General features: G+C 36.2%; 2 protein-coding genes across 2 annotated transcripts; both read left to right on the forward strand.

The window, feature by feature from the left end:
- Positions 1–30: 30 nt before the first annotated feature.
- Positions 31–3474, forward strand: LOC135758118 (uncharacterized). Its single transcript, XM_065272969.1, has 2 exons — positions 31–399; positions 2266–3474. The coding sequence occupies exons 1-2, from the start codon at positions 315–317 to the stop codon at positions 3120–3122; spliced, it is 942 nt and encodes a 313-aa protein (XP_065129041.1). The 5' UTR covers positions 31–314; the 3' UTR covers positions 3123–3474.
- Positions 3475–6495: 3021 nt separating this feature from the next.
- mep1bb (meprin A subunit beta b) lies at positions 6496–22029 on the forward strand. The gene is made up of 13 exons (XM_073815127.1): positions 6496–6541; positions 10158–10205; positions 13375–13418; positions 13539–13617; positions 14018–14135; positions 14648–14826; positions 15438–15656; positions 15869–16027; positions 16765–16980; positions 17622–18089; positions 18239–18418; positions 20090–20294; positions 21342–22029. Exons 1-13 carry the CDS (start codon positions 6496–6498, stop codon positions 21565–21567), a joined length of 2187 nt encoding a protein of 728 aa, XP_073671228.1. The 3' UTR covers positions 21568–22029.
- The last annotated feature ends 2224 nt before the right edge of the window (positions 22030–24253 follow it).

Consider the following 24253-nt stretch of genomic DNA (forward strand, 5'->3'; position numbering starts at 1 on the left):
CGCCATATAAGGCAGTAGAAGAAGACCTGACATTTTACGGAAGAGGTGGGATTCGAGATGTGGATGTTAGAAGGGTTTGAGAAAACAGTGTTTATATTTTGCGGTGACTGACAGCTTTAAATTATGAATTGACCACACACTCAGATGTAGCCTACGTGCTGCGCAATTCACAGGGCGCTTTTAGTTTTCCAGTTGGGCTAAATCCCGAGATTATTCCTACATCTCTGTAAACGTGGCGGTCTAAACAAAACGCTCGTGAATTAGTAAGAAACGACTAACTACAGGTGTAACAGGACCAACAAGCAACAGTAAAAATGGAGTTTGTTAAAGAGGAGAAAGAAAGTACAGATCCAGAGCCGTTAAGAGTGACAAATATTGACGATACTGACGAACAAAGAGGTTGGTGTCCATACTTCAATGTTAAGTGTAACGTTATAACTTATATTTGTTTACTGAGGAAAGTTTGGGGTACAGTGATGGGCAATTTCTTGGCATGCTTTACGAGGCTTCGAAACATCTTTTGTTTAGAATGGTTCAAACTGGCCAAAGTCACGTGATTTTAGCAAACGAGGCTTCATTACGAAAATCCGACGATTCACCACTAGGTGGAGTTGTTCACTAATGACCAGTGTAGGTGAACTCGGGTTTTATTATAAAAGTTCATAAAACATTCATTCTTCTGACTAATAACACTACCATTTTGTCTACTTTTTGTTTATAGACAGGTTTAATGACAAAAATGTGCATTATTTAAAAGGGAGTCCGTTTTAATGATTTGTTTGCCATAAATAAAACTAAAACATAGAATACACTTTTAATTATGTCTAAATTAAATAATTTATTTTTCTTAAAAACATATTTTAAGAACAATCTTGCTATTATTCTGTAAAAAGTGTAAAATAGATCTTGCTGCTTTTACACTATTTTGACCAGCAGGTGTCGCCAGCGTGTAGGTGTTTCGAACACTTCGAAAAACTGAATCAATTTGCGAAGCAATTGGTTCAATTGATTCAAAGCTTCGAAAAGCTTCGTTTCTAGGTAGATGCCCGCATACTGATTGCAGTCAAAATAACAGTGAAATGTAAAGTAGACCAGCAGCCTGATCTCACTGGAATTCGTTTTACGGGTTTGCGAATTTGTGAATCGAACCAAAATGTTTGATTATTATATATCAACAATTCAGTTCTTGATATCAACAATTCAATTTTTGATATCAACAATTAAGTTATTGATGTCTGTAATTGTATTTTCACTAGTAGGCTGCCATTCAAATTCAATTGTTGATATCAAGAATTACATTTTCACTAGTAACAATGTTAATTCTTGATATCAACAATTCAATTGTCACTAGTGACAATTTTAATTTCTGATATAATGAATGGGATTGTTACTAGAATAAATGTACATTTTCCTCAACAGTTCCCAAATTAAAGTTTACATATTTCATTGCTAAAAAACAATGTTATTTTGTGTATTTGGTATAATACAATGTGTTCGCGTGGTTTATGGTTGACACATTATTTTCCACATACACATACATTTTTGTAGCTCCAGATATCGTGCCTTCCTCAAACGCATTGATTTTGTACAAAAACTAATCAATCTGAATACCTTTTTTTTTACACCTGGTCACTTCATGCGTTTTCTCTGATTGGATAGCTATCCCATCCTGAAAAGACCATGTGTTTGAAACATTCGGTCACAATGCAATGGTAACAGGAGTTAATTTACAGGCTGTGAGTCAAAGTGGGAAAAATTATGATAATGTCTTGTCCACGTCAACAGGCCCATGAAGTTAATTGTTGCCTACAATCCACAAAGTTGTAGTCCAAGAAAAGAGATTTATGTTGAAGACGTTAACTGGGGTTTATACCGTTAACATGTACAAATACATACACACCAAAGGAAATGTAAAATCATGAATTGGACGATTGTTACTCTCTAAACAATTTTCTTTGTGACCTTAATTATGACACTTTCAAGAATTAACAACCAAAGAAGTGGCAAATGTGTGAATCTGTATAATAATCTGATGAATGATTTATGTCGTCCATGATTGTTTTGGAACTGTTCCAAATTACTCTTGTTTGCAATAAAAAAGTAACTACGCATGTGGCCATTAATTTGCCTGTATACGTTTGGCAGATGTTTAAAGTGACTTACTAGGATTTGAACCCCTAACTTTTCTATTGCTAACACAAAGCTTTAGCATCTAAGCAGTTTGTATTTATACTTGTATTCATTTTTGATATTTATTATTTTTAGACCTGGATGAAAGTCTGGAACTGAAGAAAGTGGAGGATGAGCATCAGTGTCGGGAACCTTCTAATTTCATAACCGGAGAAAAATCTTCGAGTTGCTCAGAGACTTTAAAGAAAATCCCACAAGAAAGACATCGGAGAACAGAAGCCAACAGTTCCTTCATCTGCCCCGAATGTGGAAAGAGTTTCTCGCATAAAGGGCACTTTAATGAGCACAGAAAAATTCACTCCGGAGTGAAGCCTTTTACCTGCCCTTACTGTGAGAAAAGTTTCACGTGTAAAGGACACCTTAAAAGACACGTAAGGATTCACACCGGAGAACGACCTTACACGTGCCCTGAATGTGGAAAGGGTTTCAAATGTGCAACAAATCTCAAAGACCATCGGCAATCTCACTCGAATGAAAGAGCTTTTAAGTGTGAGCAGTGTGGTAAAAAATTCGTTTTGGCCTCGACCTTAAAGGCGCACATGAAAATTCATACAAACGAGAAGCCTTACGTGTGTGCCGTTTGTGGGAAAGGTTTTTTACGACTGGGTTGTTTTAATGATCATCAGAAAATACACACTGGTGAGAGAGCTCATATATGCTTCGAGTGTGGCGATACCTTTACCAGATCCAGCGCCCTCAGACAGCACCAAAAAATTCACACTGGAGAAAAACCTTTCAAGTGTTCGTACTGTGCAAAGTGCTTTACGCATTCAGGAGCTCTGAAAAGACACGAGAGAGTTCATACTGGAGAAAGGCCGTATCACTGTAATGCATGTGGGAGGAGATTCACTCAGTCCGGTGATCTACAGAATCACATAAAAAAGCCTTGTCCCATGTTATTATCAGATAAGTCATCTTCAGTTGCTATGTAAATACAGTTCATGTGAAATTTCTGTTTTGCTTTAACACCGTAACAAATGACCTGTTGCATGGTGCCTACATTATTGCACTACATGAGATAACTCTGTATGTTGTAATGATTAATGAGTATTTAGAACTCAGTTTGTGCTGTTAACTTATCTTACACTCTGCCTAAAAATATGAAGGTATGTCTGAAGAAATAGGGTACAGCTTATATAATTGTATTTCTTTACATCTTATAACCAATGTCCAAGCTGGAATGCCTAAATTAACCCTGTGTAAACACAACCCGAAGTCATTAATATGTGTAATGAGTTGATTCTATTGATTGTATATGCACTATTAAAAATCATTTGTGAATTATTTAATAAGCACAAAGTTTACATTACTGTAGTTTCATAGATATTAAAGCTGATTTAGTCTATTTGACACTTCTGTCACTGCCCTCACCAGGTTTACCCTTCCCAAATTTGTAACAGAACTTTTACATATACATTTAAAATCTCTACATTATAAGAGTATTTGGAGGTCTTTACGTGAGGTTTTAAATGAAGAATAAATGAAGTCATTGTTAATTTTTCTCAAACCCTGATACCTGAGAGGACATAGCCATTCAGGGGGGATATCTGTACTGACCTCTACAGTATACAGTTACATAAGGTTTGACAGACAGGAGTTTTATTTGAAAAAAAAACAAAAACAAAACAAACAGGCAGACAACTTAATTTAACTTATACTGTTTAATACATTTAATGAAATGTAGAATTCTTCCAAATGGAAAATATAGATTTGCGTGCACAAATTTCAGCTAAAAATGATTCAAAATTCACAAAATACGTTCCACAAATTCACAGAATGTGATCTACAACCGTCCAGCAGAAGTAGGTTCATGCAATAAAATCATAGACTATTAGTCAATCTATTACCAGTAATCATCAGATCATATGTCTGTAATTCACTGCCTCTCATTGACATGGAAAATATTGAGAAAATGATTTAAATTAATTATTATTTTCAAAATATTGTCAAGAGTCCATGCAGGTTAATATTTTTAAAGTTATACATTTGACATGTTATTTATAATAGCCATCGTAACTGGTCAAATTCTCTCTCCACTGTGTTTTTCCAAACATTATTATAACGTAAATGTGTTTTCCAGTCAGTCCTTTTTGAGGAAATTTATGGCTGGACCTAGAAATATATTGATAAACCACTTTCATATAAATAAACACATGGGTTTACTCTTTAAATTACTTTTACAGATATTGTAAGGCTACAGATGTCTGAAGGAACACTTTACAGATATGTATATATCCTAAAAACGAATGCTGTCTGAATTTATATTGTGCACTGTTTGTTATTGTGATACCTGAATTTTCCTTCTGCGATCAAAATTAAATTGATCACGTTTTATGTTACTGGACAAAGTACAAAAGTGCAAACTACAGCCTTCTGTGATATGAGTACCAGAAAACAATTAGATTTTATTTTAATTAGAGATGCCACGATATATCGGCCAAAACTCTGTATCACTCGGTAAAAGCATGTGTTGACACCTTTGGCCGATGGTCATGGCCGATATATCCTGTCAATCAAAAGAGAACAGGAAAATGCAATGAATTTGAGCTCTGCATGTGTACAGAAAATGTAATCACTAGTTTGATGTTCAATATTAATAGTCATTTTATGAATGAATAACAATCAGAAAAATGTAATTTAATAATTTTAATATAAACACCAAACGATATTAGTATGAATAATTGGTATCGGTGGAAAAAGTGTAATATCTGTGCATCTCTAGTTTTAATTGCTCAGTTCCTTTGCCCTTTAGTCTGGTTCAAGCAGAGGCTCAGAGTATTTTTTGTTTATCTTGTAGTACTTAAGTAACTTTATTTAACCTTAATGTTAATTGATTATATAATATTTCCTGATACTGCTATTCCCCAAATCTATAAAACTGATTGGCTTAACACTCTTATGAAAACAACGCATGCTGTTCAATCAAATCAACACTTGACATTTTTAACAGCGTGCAGCTTTTAAAAAAAATCTTGACATGTAACAAACTATGATGATGGTAATACATCAGGCAGGAAAGTGTTACAAAGCTATTATAGGCATGGGACTCCAAAGAACCACAGTGAAAGCTATTATCAGAATCAGAAGAGCTTTTATTGCCAGGTACATTTACACATACAAGTTATTTGTTTTGATAACAGAGGCTACCACAGCACAAACATGACAGAAGTATTAAAAATTGTACAAATATTTTAAAATACACAAAATACAAATAGACAATATGTATATGTGCTGGCATGTTATATACAATGGAGAATATTTAAAATAAGAAGAATAGATGAATACTGTGCTCAATTTAATTAAGTATTATTGGTATTGGACGTGTTTATTGCACATGTTTTTGTTTGTTTTGTTTTTTGCCATTAACTGTTAATGAGGTAGATGGGTGTACAGCAGTGATTCATCGAGGATATCACAAAGGACCTAAACAACAGGATCTGCCATCCCTGCACTTTACTTTTGGAGTTGGTTGGCATAAAAATAATTAACAATTTAACAAAAAACAATTATATTTCTATAGTGCTTTACATGAGTTTGCATTGCAGAGCAGCTTTACAGTGAATTCATATTAATACAGTAAGTAGAGACATACAGTAAGAAAAACAATATAGAAAATATAGCTGCAAGCAGCCATGATAGGCCCAAGAACTACAGCGCCATTGCCACATGTTAGCTCCTAAATTCACAAGCTCACATTAACATGTAATCGATAGGGAATGAGATAAAGCATATTTGGCGTGCTGTCTGAAGAGAGGGCTCTGAGCTCGGAGTTTTAGCCCAAACTCAGAGTACTCCCCCCTCTTCAACTGGGATCAATGAAACTAGATGAGAGTGAGGTGATGGGGTGGAGGAAGGATGCTGCTATTTATAGGCACCTCTTCTCACTGATTGGTTGATCACATGACCATGCTCCTCCCGACGGCAGCTTTATATAAACTTTATTTCACGAGTTTGCATTAACATGTAATCGATAGGGAATGAGATAAAGCATATTTGTCGTGCTGTCCGAGGAGAGGGCTAAGAGCTCGGAATTTTAGCCCAAACTCAGAGTAGGCTTTCTTCCCAAAAATGCCACGTAAATGAAGGACAGCAGCCAGAAAAAACATCCCCAAAAAGTGTAAGCGTAAAGACCTACGGAAAGCGGTGAGAAAACTAGTGATTTGACTGGGAGGGCTCTCGTGGCATCCGACGGGGGCTTTGTCTGAGATGCTCGCAGCATTGGATGCCTGCAGTCAAACTCGAGAATAGGGTTTAAAAGAGCAAAACATTTTTGGTGTCCAACCGAGAGGACCCTCGCAACATCCAATGGAGGCTTTTGCGGAGATGCTCAATGGCATTGGTGCAGAAGACGGTGAGTGATATCACACTTTTTATTCATTTTTTGAGGTGTGTTGTAGTCTGGGAGGGTACTGTCAAGCTTAAGAACTTAACCCCATCACATACGAGATGGAAAATGATGACTTCAAAATTGTATTTTAACAGAGTTGACAAAACAATTTTATTTTCAACTTAATCATGTCTAATAAATGTTAGCCATTTTAATTGTTTGTGTGTTTATAAAACACACACACACACACACACACACACACACACACACACACACACACACACACACACACACACACACACACACACACACACACACACACACACACACACACACACACACACACACACACAACACACACACACACACACACATTCTGGTTTCCATGTTTTGTGGGGACATTTCATAGACGTAATGCATTTTATACCATACAAACTGTATATTCTATTCCCCTTACCTACCCAAGTCCCTAACCCCAACCATCACAAAAACCTTTCTTGTACCTTAGATTTTCAATAAACATCATCTTGTTTGATTTATAAGCTTGTTTCCTCATGGGGACATCAAAATGTCCCCACAAGGTCACAAAAACACTGGTATTCCTATCTTTGTGGGGACAATTGGTCCCCACAACGTGATAATTACCAGGTACACACACACACACACACACACACACACACACACACACACACACACACACACATTTTGGTTTCTATGTTTTGTGGGGACATTCCATAGACGTAATGCATTTTATACCATACAAACTGTATATTCTATTCCCCTTACCTACCCAAGTCCCTAACCCCAACCATCACAAAAACCCTTCTACTACTTCACATTTTCAAGAAACATCATTCTGTTTGATTTATAAGCTTGTTCCCTCTGGTATTCCTATCGTTATGGGGACAGTTGGTCCCCACAACGTGATAATTACCAGGTACACACACACACACACATTTTTAACCTTTTACAGTGGGGGCTACAGAGCCCATCTGCCCCTCCCAGGTTCCAATTTGTTTTCTTTTGAGCATGTTCATTCTGGGGCCTCATTTATAAACCGTGTGTACGCACAAAATGGGGCTAAAATATGTATACTCAACTTCCCACGCAGATCTATAAAAATGCACCTAAGCATAATCTGACCCATGCGTACGCACATTCTGGACACAATTAAAGTGAATTGGTGACACAGATGGTGAGAAAGTAAACTGAAATCAGATTGAAGAAAGTTGATATGACAAGAACGATTTAAGTATTGATAACACAAACACGTTTAATTTCACTCTATATCATACATTAGATCCACATTATGGTGACAATTAAGTAGTTATTTGCGCTTGTACTAAGTGATCATTGTTTTCATAAACATCTTCTAAAATTCAATCTTAAATCAAAACTCATTAAAAATATTTAATCAGCGCTGGTCACATTGTCCACTACGGGAACGCGAAATGGCCTGACTACAAGGAATATATGATAGCATGAAATACGCATCCATTAGATAACTGCAGAACACAGTGTAAATAATCAAATATTTTCCTTAATTACTGTTCATTTTATTAACACTCATGGACAGCACTTTGATCCATTTTAATGGCTTTGAAAGTGATTTGCTTTATAAATAAAAGTTGAATTGAGTGGAGTTCATTTTTATCATCAAATGACGAAGTATTGAAATACAGCCGTCAAGCTCCCAGACAATCGTTTCTCTCTCTGTTTGTGGTTATAATAGTACTAATCATGATGTTCATAACAAAACCGGCATGAATAAACACTAAAACTTGCCTATTACACTAAAATGAATATTTACTCACACGTGTACAAGTTAATACAAGTCTGTTTGGTAAAAGGAAATTACTTTAAAATGTTTTTAAATTTAAATGATTCATTTTTTATATGTCTGGTTTTTGTAGAGCAGAGGAGAATACTGTGCATATATCGGATGCGCGCAGCACTGAAGGAGCAGAAAACACTTATCTATTTTAATTTGATGATACCTCTCATTTATGCTGTGATTTTTTTATGCGGGATATGAGGCAGATTTACGTACGCACACTTTCAGATGATCTGTGACTTATAAAAGAAACATTTCTTGCTAGTGTGCATACGTATGGTATTATAAATCTGAATATTTTTTGGCGTACGCTATTTTTGGCTTTTGTGCGTACATAGACTTTTAGTAAGGATCCTATTCTCTCCTGATTTTGCCAAGTGGTTGATGTCCTCAGGACAACATTATGTTGACCCTGGGACAACATTTCAATCAACCAATCAGATTTCAGAAATAAGTTTACAGTTTGATTTAAGTTTAAGCTTACAACCAGGATTAGCTGTTTCTAGACCATTGTTTTTCTCTTATCATGTCCCTCTGATTTTAGGGTTTGGTTTTGGTTAGGGTTGCGGTTTGGGATGGGTTTAGGTTTTATTTAGAAAAAGGTTGTCCTTGTGTCAACACAATATGTTGCCCTTAGGACATCTCTCACTTGGAAAAATCAGTTCGAGCAAGGATCCTACGCACAGTTTTATAAATGAGGCCCCAGGACTTCAAAATTGAAACAAAATCGAGAAAAAAAGAACCTGAGCACAACTAAAAGGCTCTTTGCACTTTCAGTACATGCTACCCCCCCCCCCCAAAAAAAAATATAACAATGAATATCAAAAATGCATTAATTTAAACCATTTTAAAAACTCATTGTGTCTTTTTATCCAAAGATTCAAATGAATCAGTTTACATACATAATAACACATATAGGACATGTCTTACTTGGCTTTGCAGAAGTCTTCTTAGATATCTTGAAGTACCCTATATATGTTTCAAACAGGCAAATCAAAAAGATTTGTGCATCAAATGACCATTATTTTGAACTTTGCCCCTTCACCTTATTGTTTAAAAATGGTAGAATTAAAAGAAGAGAAATTACACTGCATTAGATATTCACTCATGTTGTAACTTGATCCTGCTAAACATTTAAACATTTGTTTTCAGATCATTTGTTGAGAATGTTAATCTTTCATTATTTTGTGATATCACACATACTCGACAGAAGAGATCCGATTATCAGACAGCTTGATTTTTATGATAGCAGTGCATTTACTGCTCTGTCAATGATTGATCCGCTGTTAGATGGGATTTCTATGAGGGCCTTGTTTCTTTTTACACATTTATTACTAAGCTGAACTGATAGCACATCTCTGTCATTCAGTTGTTTTCTTACTGTGGTTTAAACATGAAGCACAGGGCAGCAACATACACTTGCCTTTTTCTTTTCCACATCTTAAATCTCTTTGGCTTTCAAGGCAGATGTGAGGTGAGTACATCAATATTTTACCCATTGATTTGAAGTTACCGTACAAATTTCCCATCTAGTTCAGTAACACATTTAAACTCCAAAAGCCAGCCTTTAATTTGTGACTTGATGAAATCCTAAAGTAAATGGTGGTTTACATGTAAAATATTAACTCTCCTGTGCATTTTTTCCACATTCCTTCTCTTCTTTTTAGAAAACACACAAAGTGATTGGTATGCGGTTTTTTAAATCTTTTTCTTCTCGAAATTTCAAATAATATTACCCATAGTATGTTATTTAATAATAGTAAAATATTTAAAACCTTATTAACCACATTAGCATTACTTTTGCAGAATATAATGTAGATGAAGATAAAGTGGATCTTTTTGATATCAATGAAGGTATGGGGATCATATCATTTATTACATTCAGTGTATCAGTCGTGTTTTGTACATACATACATTTTTATGTCCACATCATGGGCCTCATTTATAAAATGTTGTGTAGAAAATGTCCTAAATTTGGTCTGCACCTGAAAACTCTAAATTGCTGCCTTCAGAGCAGGGGCGGATCTAGAAAATTATTTATGGGGTGGCAAGGGGGTGGCATGAGAACTACAAGGGGTGGCAATGAAGTAAGCGTCCTTGCATGGTTGTCGTGGATTCAAGAAATTATATACTGTATATACTATATTCGGTGAACACTGGACCTCAAATTTTTATAACATTAATAAACGCAACAACAAATGTTCCTATAAGTAAGTACCCAAGCAGCTACCTTTAGCCTCTCTACTGTAGCACCCTTTGTCTTAATACTAAGTTAATACATACAGCTTATCAATATCTAAAAACACTGACTGGTTGAACATAATGGTATAAAGACTGTTATATAAATAAAATAGGATTGCCTAGTTTATATTAATGTAAAACATATTTGAAAGGCAATCTCTTTCTCTCATAACCCTCTTCTTTAATCCTTTCACTCACTTGATGATGGATTTCTGTCTTTTCACTTCTTTTTAGCTCTTTGCCATCCATATGTTTCTTTCCTTCATTACTTCATCTATTCCTTTCCCTTCCACAACATATTTTTCTGTTTTATTTGTACCTTCCACTCCCATAGTATTTGATTTTTCTATTATTTTTGGTAAAAAGAATGGTTATCAGCCTTTCTTTTCATAATATCCTGGAAAATGCCGCATTAAGTTGTCTTTCAAACTTTCTAAACATACACAACACTGAATAGTTTTGTCTCCTTAACGAAGACAAATAAAAACATCAGACTATATCATAACGAGCGATTTCATATGCACATATGGAATATTTTGATTGCTGCAGTAGATAACAAGACATGACGGGCTAAATCTAGAAAGAACTGCTTAAAATAAATTTACTACTTACACAAACCTGCAGTTCAGTTGTTTTAACTACCAAGCAACTAACGTTACCTCGTGCAATATTTAACATCAGTTTAATTTTTGTATTTTTATCCTGATGCAACATTTATCTATAAATATGACCGTATTTAGTACTCTGATTTGCTGATGTGATGCTCAACTTAATCACTTTAAGACACTAAAGAGAATTTGTTTTGGCAGCATGTGATGATGTGAGGTGCTTTATTAGATCAGAATTACTTTCTAAAGACGTCACGTGAAGAGACTCTTTCTTCATGGGCATAAGTTGCACGTCCATAATCATTCTTGCCTTTCACCTCAACGATGGAAAAGTAACGTTTGTGCTTTTTATACTTTGTGCTTGCATCCGCTACCTTTGTTTTGAGCTCGTTGTATTCGCCATCGCTCTGTTGTTGCGGGTTTGTGCGACTCGGATCACGGATGGACTGCAGCGCGAGAACCGGGCTGCATGTGAGTGCCTTGGATGGGGCGATGCATCCTTTCACCGCAGTTTCCAAACGTCTCCAAGCACGCCAGAAAAGATCGCTAGATTTGTCCTAGTCGCTTTTTTAATAAAGTCGCTAAAGGGGTCTAAAAAGTTTCTTAATCTAGCAACCAAGTCACCAAGTTGGCAAATCTGCGCGGACTTTTTTTTACACTGTAAAAGACTTTCTGCTCGGACTGACTGCATGCTTGTGTATGAACTCTGCTGCCTCTGGTTGGCTAACGATGGAAATTAAGCCAATCACCATCAGCTATGTGGTTGTCCCACCCCGTCTAAGACACACACACCAATCATCGTCAGATATGTGTCTCCCACCCCCAAACACACGCAGAGAAAAACTACATTGCCTTTCTGGTTAAAAGAGCCTACTCGGGTATAAATTATATATATTAGGATACCCGCGCTGGGGTGGCATATGGGGTGGCAATGCTTTTATTTAGGGTGGCAACTGCCACCCCGTGCCACCCCGGTAGATCCGCCCCTGCTTCAGAGACAGCATTCCAAGGCATCAAGGCATGTCCGAATTCAATGTTAGGTTTACTTCCTAACTCTTAAGATACCTCCATCGTCCTGTCCCACAATTCTATGCGTGTGCGTGCATGAGGAATGTAATAGGTCGAGCCTGGTCGAGTAAAAAAAAAAAAATGGCGGCCAAAAAAATGTTGGAGCACAAATGTAGTGTAAATAAATGTATATTTTCACTTTTTACACCTTTTAATTGCATTTCTAGTAAGAATTAGTATTGTAGTTTTCAAATATGTGATTAGTTATCACAAAGGCGCTCTCTGTTTTTATTTCAATCAAGCTGCCTATGAAGTGTGTCCGAAAGCGTTTCTATGAGCTGCCTTCATGCCTAAGAAGTCATTGCGTAATGAGGCAGCGAGGCAACAAGTCAGCTGCCTAAGTTTTTGGACACAGCCTTGATCTCAAAAGCGTGCACGTGTGATTCATAAAACGAATGTGCGCAAAGAAAACAAGGGTACGCCTCACTTTCAGATGTGAAAATCTATAAATCTCCAATGATTGAAACTGAACAGTTGCAGATTTCCACCTCTAAACGATGCCTGATTAATGTCACTGACATATAAAAGAGCGCCTGTCAATGTTTAAATCCTTTACAAGCAGCAAAAATTGTGTATATAAAAAAATTGTAAACATATTCCAAAACATATTTCAGCAAATATTTTTTTGGGTTTTCTTATTTTTAGTATGTTTTGAAATATATGTAAAAATATATTTAAAAATATATTTTTGCCGAATGGGACCTGCAGCACTCGGACAAGCAAAAGTGCGTAGTCTGCTCATACCCTGACATGGTGCTAGGCATTTTTCCACATCAAACAGTTTTTAAAAATATGCACTTTGCTGTTGATTTCACGCTTTATAAATGATGCCCATGTGTCAAATTTTTTATATTGACACCTAAGTGAATTAACACTGAGTCCCTTACTAAATAATAATACTGCATATATCAGTTTGTTTCTGTCTCACGTTAATAATGCTGCTATAATAACATTGAAGGGGTTGAGCTTGTCTAAAACGTTTAAATAATACTTTGCTGAATTATAATTCAAAGCAGATTTTTGTAGAGTTGGGGCTGAAATGTTATTGACAAAAGTTTGTGTTTGCAGTAAAACTCTTAATTTACAATGGCCATTTCCTTTTTCAGCTGCTGGCATTGATCTTTTCGAGGGAGATATTTTATACGATGAGGTAAGAGCTGTTTGTTTGTTATCTTGAAAATAAACCTGAAAAAGAAATCAAAGGCATCTGCTGTTGTGTGGTTCAAGTAACAGTTGTAATAGAGATTTTGTAACACTGTTTCTGTGGCAGAAATTGGGGAGAAATTCAATCATTGGAGATGAATACAGATGGCCAAAAACCATTCCATATTATCTTGAGGATGATTTGGGTGAGCATCGGTTCAGTCGGTTATGCAAATATATGTAAACAACTAAAACATTATCTATAAAGTGGTTTCCCATTTTGAGATTATGGTCCCAATTTACTATTACTGATACGAAGAGATTAACATGGTAACATCCAAAACAGTCCCGCCATTAGACGTAAATAGTAAACTCTCACCAGTTTGCATACCGTCCATCCTAAATAGTATCTAAAACATAGAAAGTAAAATAAAGTAGATTTTGAAATACAAATTAAAATTAATATCTCAGATCGTACAGTAGTATGTTGACTTTAAATAATTTACTGTTAGTCAGATGACTTTAATAAACATGACTACTGTATGAACTGAATGAATTTGGTGATTTTTTAATAAGGAGAATATGCGTCTTTCTGACCGTATACAGAGATAAATGCTAAAGGGGTCATTCTGAAGGCCTTCGAACAGTATCGGCTGAAATCATGCATCGATTACAAACCGTGGACTGGAGAAGAAAACTATATATCTGTGTTTAAAGGCAATGGGTGAGCTGCTGCACACACTGAAAACCTAATGTACACCACAACAGATCCACATGATACAGTGGTACGGTTTGTTACGTACAATGTTGTGTTGTATCTTTAAATAGCTGCTTGACCTTTCCTGTAAGATACAGTACAACCTGACCATTTTAAACCATTTATAAATGTATAATTCATTATTAGAAAGTTTCCTTTTAACCAATACATGCAATTGTGTCATAGGTGAACTGATCCTAGCTTCCAGCTGAGGTTTTTTTCTTTACCATAAGTGGAGTTTGATGTTTACTGTGGGACTGCTGACATTAACTTAGCTTAGGGTTTATTTAGTCCTGTAAACATAACTGTTTTTATAATAATCCAACCATCTACTTAATAAATTCAGTTTTATAGTTTGTAATGTTTAGGTATATTTTCGGTGTTGGAAACTATTGGAAATGATGTACTGTATGTAAAGAAGTTGTAATGATAAAGAATGAGGAGTTTTCAGACTCTTGACTACTGCTGTATGTCAACAGATGTTTTTCCTCAGTGGGGAATCGGCAAGTTGGCAAACAGAGGCTGTCCATTGGCAGTGGTTGTGATCGTATCGCAACTATTGAACACGAGTTCCTTCACGCTTTAGGCTTCTGGCATGAGCAGTCCCGTTCTGACCGCGATGACTATGTCTCTATCATTTGGGACCGCATTACTGAAGGCATGTATACATTATGTAACCTGAACTGGCTAAATAAAGACCTGATGAAAAGCTTTAAAATCACGCTCACCAAATTCATGCACATGCACCTAATAGCCTGAATTACATTTTGATGTTGAATGGTTCACACACATGAAAAATCACCATGGTTCCATTAAGTTAGCCTATATAGCTCATTTTATGCTTAAAATGGTATATTATATTCTGATCCTTGCCTGTACCATGTTATAATGGTGAAATTGCAGCAGTTAGTCTCTAAGGATCGATTTCTGCCTGATTGGACTATAAAAAATTTGCTGTTGACACTAAATGAAGTCAGGCTTAACAGGTAAAATGAACAACGTTTGAAGAGTTTCATTGCAAAAGGAAATATCTCCGTTTTTTTTTTTCAGAAATCTTGATAACATAATAATAAACATTTGTTAAAATGACAAAAATGTTAAAACTGAGTTATCTCGTTTTGCAACAAAACTCTTCATTTTTAGTTAGTTTGTTTTAAGTTGGTATAGAGACACATCTTTGATTCAGATTTCTGGACAAACCATTTTTACAAGAAATGATTATAGAGAATTTTAATTTAAGGGATTGACAGACATTAATTCTGGTTACAGGCAAGGAACATAACTTCAACAAATACAATGACACCACATCCAGTGCTTTGAACGTTCCCTATGACTATGGTTCAATGATGCACTACAGCAAGAAAGCTTTCCAGAACGGTACAGAGTCCACCATAGTCACCAAAATCCCCGCCTTCAGTGATGTTATTGGCCAGCGTATGGAGTTCAGCGATAGCGACGTCCTCAAACTCAACAGACTCTACAACTGCAGTAAAGCATTTATTAAGTGATCATCATCCAAATGATCCAAAATTAGTGTGTTCTTAAACATTTATTATAGATGTGTAACTTTCTTCACAGCTTTTAAAGACAGAAACTAACAGAATTCAAATGGGTCACATAAAGTTTATCATCTGTGATGTATTAAAAACCTATGATTGTGGTGTAAACTGTGATCTTTATTGCCGCTGTTTATTTTACAGCTCGCTCCAGCACATTCCTGGATTCGTGTGACTTTGAGTCAGAGAATATCTGTGGAATGATCCAAACTCATGATAATAATAATAAGACAAACTGGCAACGTCTTTCCAAAGCTACAGGTGGACCGGACACTGACTACACCCACATGGGAGGCTGTGAAGGTTATTATGTTTATTAAAGTCTTATTGTTAATCTCCAATTAATCTTTAATGAGAAATAATTGATTTTTACATTTTGCAATAGCAACTGGCCAGCCAGTGCACTGTAAAAAAGGGCAGCAAAACCACAATAGCAGTGTGGTTATTGCAGAACAAATCCTGTCAAGAGGATCAGGACAAATTAGGATATATTTTACTATCTTCAATCTGTACTGTGTTGCCATATAGCTCAGTGGTATAGCGTTGTGTTAGCATTGCAAAAAAAACATGGGTTTAAAACCAGGAAATGCATACTGATTATAGTTTAATACTGATTTAATTCTGATTATCAGCTTAAAGCCACCTAAAAGAAAAAAAAAACAATAACTGAAAACATACCTTTCTGTCTTGGTGACCATTGCAAGTATGTAATGATAAATTAAGATCTGATATTAAGATCTTTAACTTTTAATTGCAGACTTCGACATCTACTAACAGTTTAAAACACTGCTGAGGTGATATTGAGGCTTCGTTTACACTGCAAGTCTTAATGCACAGATCCGATCTATTGACCAAATCTAAAATCTTTCCCCACCTGTTTACATTTACTTAAGAAACACGACTCATATCATATATCCGTGCTTACATTAAACTTCCACAAGACTGCATGAGCTCCATGATTTATGCTTGAATTCTAGATCAACTAAGCACCAGTTGATATCCAGTGTCTGTTTAAATGTGAATCTGAGTCTTTATTTTAGGAAGGGGTTATTTCATGCACTTCAGCACAGTGGGTGGGAAGCAGGGGGACAAGGCGCTGCTGGAGAGCAGGCTTCTTTACCCCAGAAGAGGATACCAGTGCCTGAACTTCTTCCTCTACAACAGCGGTCATGTCAGCGACCAGCTCAAGATCTGGGTGCGAGAATTCGACCAGGCCAACTCTAATGGGACGCTGCATCTCATTGAACAGATACATGGTACAGCTGTTCAGACTTTCAAATGCAGATTACCAAAAGACCAAACAACTAATGTATGTGCTAATCATTTCATGGCGGACCACCACCAAACTCTTTTGACAAAAAAAAAACTCTGGGAGATGCACAGATATGGTTGATTGGTGTTTTTAAATCATAGCTGTTATATGTTTTTTAGCACAACTGGAACAATATCAACAACTGAAGAGTTTCGTTGCAAAACAAGATAACTCCGTTTTTAACATTTTTGTCAAAACATTAACCACTTTATTATTATGTTATCATGTTATTATTTTGTTAGTTAGCTGTATTTTTTAAGTTATGAAAGATTAAATCAAAACAAACCAACTGCAGTTGAATTGATATTAATTGGAATGCACAACCAAACAACGAGATTTCTGAGTAATCTCATTTTGCAACGAAACTCTTCAACTGATTAAGCACAATTCATGGTTGTTTCGCTTTATACAGGTGAATCTTTAGTGAGTGTTTCTTTTAGTTTGCTTGCTTATCTTGCATGATATGATTGTCTGATTATCTGCTTATCTATCTGTTGGTCATGTTATCTTTTAACTTTACGTAAAGTGTCCTTGGGGTCTTGAAAGGCACTATATAAAACAAACATTATAATAATTTTTTTAAAGCTCCCCCTGATGACCAATGGCAACTTCACCATGTGAGCCTGAATGTTTCCAAAAAGTTTCGTGTGGTGTTCGAGGGAAGTAAAGGTAACGGGAACATGGGTGGACTTTCATTGGATGACATCAACCTTTCAGAGACCACTTGCCCAGAGCACATATGGAGGATTAAGGACTTCAAAAGAGTTCTGGAGGACACGCCGATGGGCACTGCCATTTACAGTCCACGCTTTAAATCGAAGGATGGTTACACCTTTCAAATGGGCTTATATCCCAATGGTACGACTGGATACCAAGGGGAATTGGGTGCCTTTACCCACTTAACATCTGGGGACGATGCAGACGACGAAAGTCTGGTTTGGCCTCCTAGCTGGAAGCAGATAACCATGATGCTAATGGACCAAAATGCAGACGTTCGTAGACGTATGTCCAACCAGAGGAGTGTAACAACTGACCCTACAATGACTCTGGAAGGTGAACTATTGTCGGTTTGGGCTTCTTTAATCAGATTTTTTATATTTACATGCAAATGATTTACCTCATATAGTGAATTCAGTAAGTGTACTGTTAAAAGGAATCATTGCTATTTTGTTCAAGGTCCTGTTGCTTTTACTTGTGTTTAGGGTCTGAAATGTTTTTCTGGGACAATCCACGCAAAGTTGGACAGAAAGTTACAGATGACATTGGGACTGAGTACTTTCGTGGTCCAGGAGCTGGAACATATGCATACCTGACCCAGGCCAGAGCCCTGACCCGAGACTTCATTAAGGGTGGAGATGCCATCTTTCTCCTCACAATGGAGGGTGAGTTGTTTATACCCCTTTAACAATCCTGCAAAAACATTTCTCATTTGTGTCTTAGATTTATACACTTTTAGGAGTAGCTCACCCTAAAGTTTTAAGTGGTCCATCTTATGAGTTCCCTTTTTTAACTAAATGTTGCTGTTTGAGCATAAACAACATCTGCAAAGTTACAATGCTCAAAGTTCAATGCAACAGGAGATATTTCCTTTAACAGAAATTGATTTTCATAAACTACAAATGAACAGCTGAATAACGGCCAAAAGTGAGCTTCTTCCTGGGTTAGTGACATCACGAATCCCAAACCCTGCCCCTGGAAACACTCAACAAAGGAGACGAGGCCATGTTGGGCTGCTTTTTAATGGCGCTTTTCCATTGCATTGTACCCCACGGTTTGGTTTAGTTTGGGTCGGGTCAGTTTACTTTTGGGAGCTTTTCCATTGGGTGCAGTACGTAGTACCCGATACTTTTTTCGTACCACCTCGGTTGGGGTTCCAAGCGACCCGAGCTGATACCAAACGTGACATGAAAACACTGTACAGTAGGTCACTGATTGGTCTGAGAGAAGCGTCATGGCTCTAATGTAAATATTAGCTTTAGCTTACTGCTAGCTTGCGCTGTCTCAAGCAAACATGTTGTTATCTGTGTTCTGCTTTAAGTTTCCAAACACCCTTTTAGCGTTGAAAAACATCCGCAGGTCGAGAATCCGGGACACCATAACAGTTTTTTCCAGACTTGCAGTTTGTGGCGGCACATTTGTGACGTTCACGTCCGCATTATATATGCTTAAATGCAACTTGAATGAGGCTCAGCGGAGCGCCGTCGACTGACGCCACGGGTCGGGTGTTTGAACAGAAACTGTCATGTGAGACAGAGGTAGTTATAAACGCGATGTTCAAACATCTATTTGTGGTGGCCAATTTTAATTTTGTGGCAGACTGAGAAATAAATGAATGTATGGGAATGTACAACAACGCTCTCACTTGTATGATGTCGAGTGGTCGCGCAACTGACGTCTTCACCTTTTGAATCGCGCTCACACCACAGCCTTCCGCGCCTGAGCCCAAGTGAACCGCGCTCCGGCCCACCTCTGCAACCCCGCCGCGGCCGGGCAGGGAACAGAGCGATCACACTAGTCAAACAAACGCGCCCGAGCGCGGTTTGGTTTGGATAGTGTGAGTGCGCCCTTAGTTGGTTGGCAATGGGAAATTGCATTGCAACCAACAAAGTTGTTAACTTAGTTAGCAACAATGCTTTTGGGAACGCACCCCTGGATGACTAGTGGGTCTCAAGGAATAATTCCAGTATGTCTCCCTTTTTTCAAGGCTTTTGATTATATCCCCACCTCTTGCATCAAGGCAAACAGCCTCAATGCCAATTACATTCAAAAACAGCGGCAATGGCTCAGTGGTTCATGTAGGTTGCCTATAAATCGGAAGGTTGGTGGTTCAATCCAGGCTCCACCTGACCAAGTGTCAAGGTGTCCTTGAGCAAGACACCTAGACCCAACTGCTCCTGGTGAGCTGGATGGCGCCTTGCATGGCTGACACCGCCGTCGGTGTGTGAATGAGAGGCAACTTTTAAAGCGCTTTGAATGGCCATATAAATGCAGTCCGTTTACCTTTCAATGCTATCATAATTTTTATTTGTAATTATAAATACATTTTCTTGTAGATATCTCCCATCTAGTTGTTTCCCAGCCTTTGCCCTCCGCAACTCCAACTAATTCAACTCCTGCTGAAACACCAACTCCTACAAATTCAGACAACAGTTCATCCACCACAAGCACACCCACTGTCCCATATGACCCGTGTGTGTCTCTGCAATGTGAAAATGATGGCGTGTGTATGGCGAATGAAGCTGGAGATGCTGTATGCAGGTAAAACCATGATAGATGAAATCACTGCCCTCCTTCCTTTATTAACTTGTAAGAGGTGTGAGTTTGGAGAGCGCTCTTGAGGGATGGGTGCGATCTTCCGCTTTCAAAGCTAGAGCTTGCTGCTATACGGTTATGTGATTTTAACTCCATTAGTTGTTAATGTGATTAAAGGCGGAGTGCACAATGTTTGAATGCAAATGAAGAGTTTCGTTGCAAAACGAGATAATTCCGTTTTTTAATTTTTTTTTAGAAATCTCGTTTTTTTGGTTGTGCATTCCAATTAATATCAATTCAACTGCAGTTGGTTTGTTTTGATTTAAACTTTCATAACTTAAAAAATACAGCTAGCACCATAAAACAAAAATAATAACATGATAACATAATAATAAACATGTTTTGACAAAAATGTTAAAAACTGAGTTTTCTCGTTTTGCAATGAAACTCTTCAAATGTTGATATTTGAAATCACCTAAACAGACAGGCCCCTACCCCAATAGAATCTGGACCTTCTTTTGATTGACCCCGCCCTCACACATACGCAACCCCAGGCAAGGATGTCGGTTAGACGACACACACCTTACTGCTGATTGGCTACAAGTGTGTCCTTTTTCCAAAGCGTTTTTCAAACATTGTGCACTCCGCCTTTACCTGACTTTTTCTTTAGGAAAAACGTATATTATTAGTATGTTTTATTAGTACGGAAGCTTGACAGAGATTTTCATAATGGTGTAATGGTTTATACCTCGCGTTATTTAAAAAATGTCACATCATAATATTTTCAATCATGGCCAAAAGATACGGTAACAATACCTATTGAAATGATGAGAGCGAACAAGGCCATAATTCCAATCATCCATCTTTAGTTTGTGTTTTCTCTTTGGCCAATGAATCACTGTATATATGGAGCTAGAGGCACTGTGGCTCTGATGTTGCAGTGTAAACCAGACACTGGTGTTGGATTATTTACAATATCATCATACTGTACGTGTAGTATTTGGTTATTGTGCTGTATTAGATATGACTGATTGAAGTGTGGTCTTTCTGCAGGTGCGCAGTGGGTAATGACTGGTGGTACTACGGTAACAAGTGTCAGTTCAAGAGCTCAGTCAAAAACAACATCATAACAGCTGTAACAGCGTCTGCTATTGTGTTTGTTGTCATGCTGTTTCTGACAGTACTCAGTGTGCTGTATGTGAAGAAGTCATCTAAGAGAAAACTCAAGCTTACTGGAGAGGGAATCACCATGCAAAACATGTACACATATAAGGCCTGATCATATCAATAACGGGACACCTTTGACGTCTCATCCAGTGCATTTGTAATTCTTTGATTCAGTTTTACTTCGACAGGTCGTATATGTACAGCTACTGTTTAAATCCCCTTGGGCGTCATCTTTTTAGGTTTTTGTTGTGGTGTACAGAAGGTCACTTTTTCCCAAACAAATACCGTATTCTCAACAAGTGATGTACTTTAAGCTGACTGTTTAAAGAACAGATTTTTTATGTAAATACAAGCGTTTGCCACTGTCTGAACTACATGTATTACGAGTTTAGAACGCCTAAAAGAAAAGTCTCAGAATGCCACAAACACAAGAACCTTCACTCTCAGTTGACTTGAAACAATCACAACCTTCAAAAACAGCTGAGGACAGCGCTGGTTATATGATTTCTTATCAGGTCAGTAATTTATGACATGGCATTCTGGAATACTTGATTCTGATTGGTCAGTGAGATGTGGCATTGCGATAGGGCTGCATAACCATCGCAACTAATTGTTTGCAGAATAAAAGTTTTTGTTTACATTATATATGTGTGTATAATAATTATCTATATATAAATACATACACACACATGCCTGTATCCATCTATCTATCTATTTATCTATCTTATGGGAGGGCAAACAGGAAATAATTAATTATAAAAACTGAATATATATAGTTAGAAGTCTGAATATAGAAATGTAAATCATGAATATATAAATATAAGTCTGAATATATAATTATAAATCATGAATATATAGTTATAAGTCTGAATATATAAATGTAAGTCTGAATATATAAATATAAGTCTGTATATAGTTATAAGTTTGAATATATAAATATAAGTCTGACTATATAAATGTAAGTCTGAATATATAAACGCAAGTCTGAATATATAGTTATAAGTTTGAATATATAAATCTAAGTCTGAATATATAATTATAAGTCTGAATATAAAAATGTAAATCGTAATATATAGTCATAAGTTTGAATATATAAATATAAGTCTGAATATATAAATGTAAGTCTGAATATATAAATATAAGTCTGTATATATATATATATATAGTTTTAAGTTTGAATATATAAATATAAGTCTGACTATATAAATGTAATGTTCAAACTTACATTTATATGTTCAGACTATATTCAGACTTAAATTTATATATTCACAGTTTACATTTATATATTCAAACTTACATTTATATAGTCAGACTTACATTTATATAGTCAGACTTACATTAATATATTCAGACTTAGATTTATATTTATATATTCAGACATATAACTATATATTTACAGTTTACATTTATATATTCAGACTTATATTTATATATTCAAACTTTTAACTATAAATTCTGACTTGTATTTAGATTGTATATTCAGACTTACTTACATTTATATATTCAGACTTAGATTTATATATTCAAACTTACATTTATATGTTCAGACTTAGATTTATATATTCAGACTTAAATTTATATATTCACAGTTTACATTTATATATTCAAACTTACATTTATATAGTCAGACTTACATTTATATATTCAGACTTAGATTTATATATTCAGACTTAGATTTATATATTCGAGGTTTATATTTATATATTCATGATTTATATATTCAAACCTATAACTATATATTCAGTTTTTATAATTAATTATTTCCTGTTATAAGCTAATTAAATATTTAAAATCTGTGTTTCATGTTCATGTGACTAGCATCGGTGTAAAACAATAATACATGACAATGCACAGGGACCTGCACAGAAATTTTGAGGGGAATTTGATCTGACCTACAAAAAAAAAACTTATGGGCTAAATGAAGTACTGAGAATAACAGTATCTTATTAAAATATACTAGTCATCATTTGAAGTGGATCAAAAACATTTATCAAAGTTGTCAGACAAAATCAGGTATGGGGTATTGGTTTTAAGACAAGTTTTAGAAAAGGTTTTGATCCACTTCAATTGTTGACTAGTGTACACAAAACACAAAGAAGTAAAACACTGAAATACAGCACTCAATCAACTTAACTACTACCAATAATAACACAGAAAAACATGACTTGAGTGATGAAAATCGCTACATTAATATCCCTATCAATATCCTATCAAGTCACTGATAGGTTTCTCTAAATTTAATAAGTGAAAATGTGTTTGTCTGAAAAATAATGGACATATGCATCTCGGATGGCTTAGGGGTGAGTAATCATGGTTTTAATATCATTTTTGGCTGAACTATCCCTTTAACCATTTTGAATAAAATAATTAATGTGATGCATTACTTCAATCATTCATTCTTCTTGCAAAAAAGAAATGAGAGAAACAAACTCAGCAGACATGTTTACCTAATGCCTAAAAGAAGCCTTACTGGTATTCCTATCTTTGTGGGGACAATTGGTCTCCACAACGTGATAATTACTAGGTACACACACACACACACGTTGATGCAGCTTATAGCTGAAATATCAGACAAGTAAACTGACAAGAGTTTTGCATTCACTAAAGTTAGAATCTCCTAAGATGGTCTGAGGACATCGACAGTTTACACAAACTGATTTTAGACAAAACTCATGTTTTCTTATGTTGTTAATCTCATGTCACGTGTGTTTTGTGAGAAGCACTTACGTCATACAGTACAGTATACAGCGAATCAGACGTCAATCATCGATGGATTTTCTTCAATCTGTGCTACAGTG

The sequence above is a fragment of the Paramisgurnus dabryanus genome, chromosome 6, assembly GCF_030506205.2.
Source record: "Paramisgurnus dabryanus chromosome 6, PD_genome_1.1, whole genome shotgun sequence".
Classification (NCBI taxonomy): domain Eukaryota; kingdom Metazoa; phylum Chordata; class Actinopteri; order Cypriniformes; family Cobitidae; genus Paramisgurnus; species Paramisgurnus dabryanus.